Raw genomic sequence first — 9,826 nt, forward strand, 5'->3', positions numbered from 1 at the left:
AACACTGAGCGGGGAACGGATGGGAACAAAACCCCAACGGGGTAATAACCTGAGAGGAAAGGCACAAGCTGCCTGCGGGGGGATAAGTTAGGAGCGGAGCGTGGGACAGGTCGGGAAAGCGCCAATACCCCCCCCCCCAAGTTTTTGCTTAAAAAAAAAGGGGGGGGAACACTCATATTTGGGAAAACGCCCCAACCCCACCACTGGGACCGGGGCTGAGGTGCGGCCGCGCTGCGCGGGGGGGGGGGCTGCGCGGCTCCGCGCCCCCTCCGCGCCGCGGCGGTGGTTTGGGTGGCCCGGCGGGCCCGTTCCCCCCCCCAACCCCCCGCCCGCCCGATCGCTATTGGCTCGCTGGAGAACCCCCTTCCCACTGCGCCTCAAAGGCGCGCATCTCCCCGCACAGCCCAAACCCACCCGCCTCGCATCCCCTGGCTCTTTCAGTTTATTTCTGGCTGGGGGAATAGTGTTGTGGGTTTCGTTTGGTTTTTTTGTTTTGGTTTGGGTTTTTTTAATTTTTATTATTTATATTTGCTCCGGATTTTTTTTTCAATTGTTATTTGTTTCTTATCATTAGTTTTATTTATTGTCTTCGGCCCCGGGAGGTGCAGCCGGCCGCCCTTCTCTCCTCCGGCAGCCGGCGCTCAGCCCGGCTCGCTCCCTTCCCCGCTGCCCCCGGGGGCGGGGGAACCCGAAATGAACCTCAACTTCACCTCGCCCGTGCACCCCGTCTCCGCGCCCAGGCCCACCTCCTTCTTCATCGAGGATATTCTGCTGCACAAGCCCAAACCCTTGCGGGAGGTGCCCCCCGAGCACTTCCCCGGCTCCTTGGCCTCCCGCGTCCCCCTCTTGGACTATGGGTACCCCCTGATGCCCACCCCGACCCTCCTGGCACCTCACCCGCACCCTGCCCTGCACAAGCCGGACCATCACCACCACCCTTACTTCCTCACCACTTCGGGTAAGTAAGCGCAGCCCCTTTCGCAGGAGGAACCTGCCGAGTTTCTGACCGGGTTGGCTTCGAGGTGGGGACACGGGGTGGGGGGGACAAGAGCCAAGCAGCGGACGGGCCAAGCTCCGGCAGTGAAAACCAAACCTTTCTGGGGCGGCGGGGCACCTTTCTGCATCCTTCATCGAAATCGTGGCTGTGTCGTCGTCGTCGTCCCCCACCAGACCGGGACAGGAGCAGCCAGCCGCCCCCGGAGCGTCCTTCGCCGTGGGGCAGCCCCGGCTGCCCGAGCCCCGCCGGCCGCAGCCCCCGGCCCGGCCCCGGCTTCGGGGAGCCCCGGGCAGCGCCGGCTTCGTTTTTCGGGGAAGGAGCCCGCCGCGCTCCAGCTTGTCATTCACTCTGTTGCCCGAGAGCTTGAGGGTTTCCCTCTCCCTCTCTTTGCCTTTAATTTTTATTTTTAAAAAAAATTACTTTTATTTTTGGACCGATAACATCTCTTTTTTTCCTTGCGTTGTCCCTCCAGAAGGTGACCGGGCTTCGTTTTCCCACCTCCAGCAGCACCGCTGCGGCTGTGCCGGCTCCTCTTCCCGGAGCTGGGAGAGGCTCCCCTCACCCGGCCGGAGTCTGGGGCTCTGCCAGCGCAGGGATCCGCGCTCAGCCCTTCCCGGGCCCGTTTTTTGCTCTGGAAGAAAAAACCTCCTCCAAAGTTTCTCACCGGGCAGCCCGAGTTGTGCACCGGGGGGGGGGGGGGGGGGGGGGGCGTGGAAGACCTCTCTCCACCTGCCTGCTTCTTCCAGCCTTTTCCAGGGCTCCCCGGTTTCTTTTCCGCGTCCATTTCGTTGAGGTTTAATTGCCGGGAGGGTGGTGGGAAGGCTGCGAGCGCTGCCGGGCTGCCTTTGCCTTGCTGGGGCAGGTTCAGCAGAGGCGAAACGCTTTGCAAAGCCCCGTGTTTTCAGAGCAACAAGAACCCCCCCAAACCAAACCAATAAACCGACCTTAAAAACGAAATAAACGAAAAAAAAAAAAAAAAAAAAGAGGCAGCGGGAGAGCCCACCTGCGAGCGACTGCAGCCCAATCCGGGGGCTGCAGAGGGCAGAACCCCCCCGGGCAGCTCCGGCCCCGGCTCCCTGCCCGCCCGCAGCCCGGGTCTCCTCCGTGTGTGTGTGTCCCCCCCAGGAGTGCCGGTGCCAGCCCTCTTCCAGCACCACGCTCACGCCGAGCTGCCCGGGAAGCATTGCCGCCGCCGCAAAGCCCGCACCGTTTTCTCCGACTCTCAACTCTCCGGCTTGGAGAAGAGGTTTGAGATCCAACGCTACCTCTCCACACCCGAGCGGGTGGAGCTGGCCACGGCCCTCAGCCTCTCCGAGACCCAGGTACCGGAGCGGCGGGGACCGGCACCACCCCGCCGGGAAGAGGTCTGGCACCTGTCCCTACCCTTTAGCCCAAGCAGCATCCCCAGCTTCGCTTTTTAATTTTCCTTCTTTTTTTTTTGTGTGTGTGTGTGGTTTGGGGGGGATTTTTTTGGTTGTTTTTTGTTGTTTGTTTGTTCGTTTGGGGTTTTTGTTTGTTTTTTTTTCCCCTCCCTCCTGCTCTCCCCAGGTAAAAACCTGGTTCCAGAACCGACGGATGAAGCACAAAAAGCAGCTGCGGAAAACCCAGGACGACCCCAAGCACCCGACCGGCGAGGAGAACCAGGAGCAGAGCTCCCCCGAACCCGAGCTCCCCGAGGCGGCCGGCGCCGAGCCCCGCAAGGCCCCCCCCGGCCCTTTCCTACTCCAGGACCCCGAGGACGAGGTGGATGTCCTGGAGGAGGGGGACCTCTGCGCCGGCCCCCACCGCCTTTAGGAGCACCGGGGCCCGATCCGGGCTCACCTGCCTCTCCGGGGCGGCTTTGCCTCCAGCCCCGGCCCCCCAAGTCGCCCCTACCTCCCCAGCCTTGAGTAATGCCGGAGCCCAGGGCGAAGGCGGGGGGGGGGTGTGTCACGTTTTTCGAAGGAGGTGTTGATGCAGGGGGGCCCCCCTCCCCGGCGGGCTGGTGGGCCCGGGGCGAAGGCAGCGATGCCCCGGAGGGGGCTCCGCGGTACCGCCGGCTTCCCGCCACTCCCCCCCGCCCCAGCATCACCCCACGCCTGAGCTTTGCCTGCAAACCTGCTAAGGGAGAGCAAAACCAGGCGAGTTGCCTTTAGGTTTCCCCTTCCCCTTCGAAATATCGGACTTTTCTCCGTTCCTCGAACTTGCCTCGATTTTAAATTAAATGTATACCTGGTGCCGGCACGTTGTCTTTGCGGAGGGCGGCAGGCAGGGCACGCCTCACCCCCCCCCTCAAAAATGCACCGGCGAGCTGGGCTGGTGCTCGCCCTCTCCCTCCCTAGTGCGGTCGGTGGGGTTTGATCCCGGGCAGAGCTTCCAAGACACGTATAGACTCAAAAAGAATCGTAGAAACGCCCTCCAAAGAAAGAGGTAAGACTAAAATTACCTTTTACTTAATTCCGATATGGGGAAGGGAAGGGGGGGGGGGGGCATCACAAATAATTCGATCCAGCCAGGGCTGCTCAGAGCGAACGCAATCCCAGCGAGCAAAAGAGATTTTCTACAGCTTGGAGAACCACCTGCGTGGGCAGCCTGATTCCTTCACGGCTTCCAGGTGTGAATCACCTTCCGGATACTTTTCTTTTCCTCTCAAAGAGCCCCAGAGCTGGTCCCACGTTTGGTTCCTGTTCCCCCCGGCCCCCCCCCCCCTCGCCTGCATCTGCCCCAACTCCTCTCTGAGCTCCGTGTTGCAGTCAGATAGAGCAGTCACTGTCCGTGCTCACTTTGCCTTTATCTTCCTGCCAGGGAAATGGTTTTAATTTCCAGGTAAATTAAGATTTTTTAATTTTTTTTTTTTTTCTCTGGGGTGAACTGCTGGCTGGCAAATGCGCTGGGAGCGCAGCGAACCCTCCGCATCTCCAGGGGTGGGCTGGGGCTTTCCTCGGTAAAAACCTGGAGGAGAGGCTGTGCTTGCTCAGATGTTGTCTGCAGGTCGGTGTCTCGTTAGGTTTTTAAAATTTTTTTTTTCTTAATTTTTTTTTTTTTTGGTTAACGGGAAGTTAATTTGGTTGTCTGGTGTCATTAGCACTTTCAGGGCATTTCGGATTACGGGACATGTGGTTTTGTGAGGGAAAATATGTCCCTGTTTAATATATAAAATATAGATGATTGAAATGTGTATGTTTGCTTCCTTTTCGTGGGTTTCCCTCTATGTTTTTTACACGTAAAATAATAAAGATCACACATTGAGGAGGGGGGGAAATACGCAATACCAACCACCTGTCCAGAAAATGGCTAGTTGTCTTTTACATAGTGTTTATAAACACTTCCAGGACAATCATTTGCATCAACAAATTTTGCTAAAATGCCACCCACCTCCCTAAAAATTATAATTCAGAAGGTAAACCCAACCGATTTTCTCCTCAAGCCTTGGTGTGATTTGAAACGCTGCGGCAAGCCAAGCGCTGGGTATAGCAGGTTATTTCACGTTGCCACATCGCTGGCTGGCAACGCTTCTCCCAGCTCCGTGGCTCTTCCCTTCTCTCAGCACCTACCTGGCCGTAGGCAGGGAGGTGATGGAAACCGTCTCGAAAACCTTTCAGTTCAATGCCGTCATTCGTCTGCGTCCGTACTCAGTTGCCCAAGTATTTTGTTCGTTTTGCTCTGTGCTGATTGTCAGCCTCCCCCTGAGTGTGCGTTTCGTTGGGAACTATTAAAAGTGATATAAAAGAGAAGCTCTACTGTGATATTTACATGATAATTTTTTTCTGACCGTGTCTACCACTGCTGTTCCCGGGGCTGGGCACTGTGCAGAGCAGTGTGCGGTGCGGTACAGTACGGACACCCGTCTCGGAGCTGGCCTGGCCAGTCGGGCTCTGCTGTGGGGGTCAGTGACTTCACACCAGTCACTTACTTGCCTTTGGTAACAGGACTGGGCAGCAAAGTATTTAGAGAAACACAAGAGAAATGCCTTTAGTTTAGTGAGAGAGAACATGTAATCGTTAGAAAAAATTGCACCTGAATGAAGAGGGATATTAAAAATCTTGTTTCTTTACATTTGTGTGTAATTGCTTTTACTTGTGCAAAGAATTGTTCGTTCTCTCATTATTATTGCTAAAGACAAAGGTGTGTAAAAACACTGTGAGCTGGAAAGAACACAAAGGAAAAAGGCAGGAGAAAGTAAAAGTAGAAGATGCGATGCACAAGTGATGGAAGTTTTTGGGCACAGGCATGCAAAAGCAACTTTTTCCCCCTCTGTGCATTTACACTGCTCTTTTGCAAGGCATCCAGTGGATGCCAAGAAAACGGTGGTGTCAGCCAGTGGGCACTGCCAGGCTCTGCCCTCCCAAAACAGATCAGGGACTGTGATCAGATGCTGGGTAACCAAGTACGTTCCTGGTGCACCAAACACCCCCAAAATTAGTGCTCATCTTGCAGTAGCAGGGCCTGGGGCATTTGCACACCCGTGGGCTGGCAATACTTGTAGTCTGACAGTGGTTCTCGAGGGACAGAAGGGTCCTGGGATTCAGGTGCAGGCACTTGGGAGTATGTCCAAGGAACAGGCTCTGCCACACAGGACTTTTAATGTGTCATAACTCAGACAGCGCTGCAGGTGACGGCAAGTAAGGTGGGGGCAGCCAAAACCCACAGGTATCCTCACCTCGGTCCCCTGGGCAGGGCCACGTTCGTGGGGTCCCTTTAGCAGCAAGGTGCCGTGGTTTCTCTGGGGCACAGAGGTGTGACAAAGAGCCCTTTCTGCCACCAGCATTATCACACTTAGGACATGCCAGGTCTATGAGGAAGGGTCAGAATATGAGTCAAATAACTCTCAAGTCTCTGCTGCCTCTCCCCTGCCACTACAGGAACTTTCTTCTTCACAAAGTATTTATGGTGACCAATAAAATAAAATCCACAAACACCCACTTACCTTCACCTCTCTATGGTTCTAGGCACCTTGGCTAACATTTAAAATGACAATCATGTTTAAAACCAAAGCCACTGATCACTAGCAACCTCAGTGACAAATACAGGCAGACTGTGAACCACCCAACCCCAGGGAAGTCCCCATCCCGGTTCGGACACTGCAGTGGTGTGTGCTGAGCCTTGCAGGTAACAGGAGAAGGCTTTGGGAACAGGCTGCTTATCCCAGAAAGTTTGGTGCAAACGAGGGCAAAAACCCCTGAGACTGAGACGGAGGAAGGAAATAGTCACTACCTGAGACATCCCCTTTCCTACCAGCCAGCTCCTTCCAGGCTGGGAAGCAATGCCTGCCAGGCTGGTGGCAGGAGGCCGTCGTTTCTAGACAGTCTGGGTAAGCTTTTGGGAAGAGGTTATCATGTGTTTGGAGAGTAGAGAGGGTCCTGGGAAGAAGGAAGGGCTGGGGAGGCATTTTGTTTGTTTATTTCAGAGATTTTTCTCTTAAAATAAATAAAAAGAGTTTTTATTTCCGGGTCCTGACTTATTCGGTGGCAACTGCTGGCTTTTTCCTGCCTCTCCCTTTGCTGCTCTCCCTAAGAAGCTTGAGGAGTAGGGGAGATATTGTTTAGAGCTGGTGCACTCTTTTTTTTTTTTCTAAATAATTACATGTTTGTTTGGGAAATGCTGGGGTGGAAATGGCTTGCAGGAAATAATTGCTGGAAATAGGAAATCTTGGTGGATTTCTTATTTTTCAAGAAATCCACTGAAGTATTGATTTTCATTAAAATCCTTCTGCGATTTTTTTTTTAATGAAATTGTTTCCTGTTAATTTATTTTAGCACCTAAGTGGTTAATGTTTATTGTTGTTTTCATTAAAGAAAATTGAAAAAAAAAGGTCTATAAAATCCTTTCATCAACCTTTGCTTTCTGTTTTGATTTTGAGCATTTTCCTGTCTGCTGCCCTTAACATTTTTACCTTTCATTGGACTGGAAAGCAGTTCCAACCCAAGTTTTTTCCTTCTGTGGCCAGAGCTATGTAAAAGCAGATCAGATATGCAGGCTGTATGGGCAGTTATAGGGTGAATCATTTGCAAAGTCTTGCTATTAAACACATGTGTAGTGTTGACCCTGAAAGTACCATGGGCTGTCGCTTGCTGAAGGTGTAAATAACCTACGGCCAGGCCCAGCAAGTGATCCAGGCATTGTGTGCGCTATGTAAAATTCTTTCTACAACTTCCGCTCACTGTTTCTCTCTGCTGGCTGATGGACTTAGTGCAATTTTTTCCATTGGTTTTCTGAAGTGAAGTTTCTGCAGGCATGGACCACACTGAGGAGCCAAGGAGGGGCAGGTGAATGTAGAGAGGAGGCTTGACTACAGCACTGCGAACTCCTGAGTGTTGTAGCCTCCTGAGCTGATGACTTTCTTCTTCCTCTCTTCTAGTCACTGTAACAAACAGCATCACCCTAATTAACTGCAACCCCCTGCTCGGATGGTCTTACTTGGCTTAAAAAGTGGCTTATTTCTGCCTTGGATTTATCTTGTTTCTATAGCATAATAAGCTTGGATGAAACACTTCTAGCTCCATTGCTGGAAGTGCCTTGGGGTGGCTACAGTTACTGACATAGTATTCATGCAGTGGTAGCAATACATTGCACTTGGTGCTAAAGGCAGGTGGGTGTAAAGTGTATGCTTTAGTGAAGGTGATCCCACAGCGGACTGCAGTGCCTTTTCTACCTGTTACGGTACAGATAGTCTTTCAAGGAAGAAGTTGGTTTTAACTCACGATAATGAGGTAACTCTATGATACAGGTTTCTGAAATGCCAAGAGCAAAGGCAAGCTGACCAAATTTTGTGACTCACTTTGTTCAGCTATAGCTGAGACCACTCAACTTTCTTTCCTAAAGTAAAGACTCAATATTCTCCAGTGTTGTGTATCTTGTTGGTTTTGCTCTGACTGCTGGAACAAACCCTTAAGTGCTCCTACGACACACAGGAAACTAGCCCTGTGGTATTACCTGCAGCTGCACACTCTGCACTCAACGATTATGCAAAGCTCTTGCTGAGCTGCTGGATGCTTCTTTAGCATCTGCTCCATCCAGGTTTTTGGCTCAGTATCACTTCTGTTCAAAGCAGGCTCTTCTGTAAGGCAGGCTGCTTTAACTCACCCTTGCAGCTGTCACCAGTGGAGATTCACTGCCTTTACCTATCACTGCGATTTTGTGCATCTACAGCTCTTTCTCACACCACACAGGCAGTCACCAGAGTTGGTCCTTTCTTCACATGCCTGCTTATTCTTGCGCAGAGAGCACTTAGGTTTGGGCACCATGCAAAAAAAAAAAAAAAAAAAAGGCATATTCTTCGTGCTATTATAATTTACTGTAGAATTGATCCCTAACCGGAGATGATAATGATCAAATGCTTGGCTTGTGGGCTGTTTGGACATTATAGCTTGTCCATGCCTACTTGAAGTATTCAGTGACTACAGGAGTTAAGACATAACCTCATCTGGTTTACAATCCTCATCTTTGACAGTTTGTCTTTAGAGATGTAATGACGGAACATGGCTTTTAGGCTCTGCTTATTTAATGTTTTTAACTGATAAAACAGTATGTTTTTGTCAGAGTCAGCAGCCGATGAGCCAGCTGTTCACACCTTTTGTGAGATGGTGGTGGGAAGCCGACTTCAGTTATCTTCGAAAGAAATGTGATGGTGATGTTATTGCAGCAGCATTGCTCCTAAGCAGAACTGACTCCAAGTCTTTGACCACCGAAGGTGGTCTCAGCTTCTACACTTCCTGAATCTAAGAAATGGTGGCACTAGAAAGGGCCCTCCAAGTAAATGCTGAGAAGTTCTATTGGGTGGTGTACACAAACACATTTCTGCCCCTGTGAAGGCAGCCTGTGCCCCTGGATAAGTAACACTGTGCTCTGTGATAGCTTTGCTGGAACCATGGGACTATGGCAGGCAGGTTCTACTCCAGCTCAATCTCTCCCTGAATATTTAATGCAAAATCCAAGACCTATTTCTTATTTAAATTCCTTGCCTTCATAATTTGAAAGACATTAAGTTTTGGCCTTTGCTTTTAAGCAGATGGATGCTCATCATTTACTTGCATAGTCCCTTTTTATGCCACCCTGTTAGGTGCAGGAAAAATTTGCATTAGTATTGAGGTAGATCAAAAGATTTTCTTTCCACATATGCTGCAAATAATGTCTTTTTCTGGAAGAAAAAAATGAAAAAACCAGTCCTTTCCAAATGGTTTGTGAGATGATCACGATCGGTGTTTTTAAAAAAAATCTATCCCCCTCCCCCCAGATGCAGCATCAGGTAAGCATACATGGCTTCTAGTTTAGCATGGGTTTAGTATTTAAATGTTTCCTAAAAGTTCATTGTTTTAGTAAAAAAAAAAAACAAACGAAACACACCACCCACCCAGAACGATCACCCTAATTTATGGGAGCTCAAAAAGGTAGTAGGATAACAGATAGGGAGGAAGGTGATCAATTAAGACATTAAGCATTTTGCACCACATGGACGCATCTGCATGTCAGCCAAATAATAAGGCCATCAGCTCATTTTCAGGGGACTGTTGCCTACTTCAACTCAATCCTCAGATCAAAGAGAAAATGTCTGCTTGCATTTTCTAATCAGAAAAGGGATGCTAATTTAGGTTCCTTAATGTGTGGTGGTAAGAGACTTCTTCAATTAACTGAATTCTATAGCTCAGAAAATAAAAAAGGGGGATACAAAGGGAGTCAGGCTGGAAAGGCAGAAGTTCTCATTAAATCAAAGGTCCAATATTCATTACCTCCAGCATCTGGGGCTAAACACTAAACACGGAGATCATCAAAGGGGGTTTAATGGGTTAAATTGAGAATATAATCTAATTAAAATATTAGATACGAGTAAATAGCTCTTTGATATTCATCTGA

At 50.5% G+C, this 9,826-nt stretch overlaps 1 protein-coding gene across 1 annotated transcript; it reads left to right on the top strand.

Annotated features, from left to right (window-relative positions):
• The first annotated feature begins 693 nt into the window (after positions 1-693).
• Positions 694-2,791, top strand: BSX (brain specific homeobox). The gene is made up of 3 exons (XM_052786466.1): positions 694-958; positions 2,123-2,319; positions 2,546-2,791. Exons 1-3 carry the CDS (start codon positions 694-696, stop codon positions 2,789-2,791), a joined length of 708 nt encoding a protein of 235 aa, XP_052642426.1.
• Positions 2,792-9,826: the final 7,035 nt, after the last annotated feature.

This window comes from Harpia harpyja, chromosome 4, assembly GCF_026419915.1.
Source record: "Harpia harpyja isolate bHarHar1 chromosome 4, bHarHar1 primary haplotype, whole genome shotgun sequence".
In the NCBI taxonomy this organism is placed as follows: Eukaryota; Metazoa; Chordata; class Aves; order Accipitriformes; family Accipitridae; genus Harpia; species Harpia harpyja.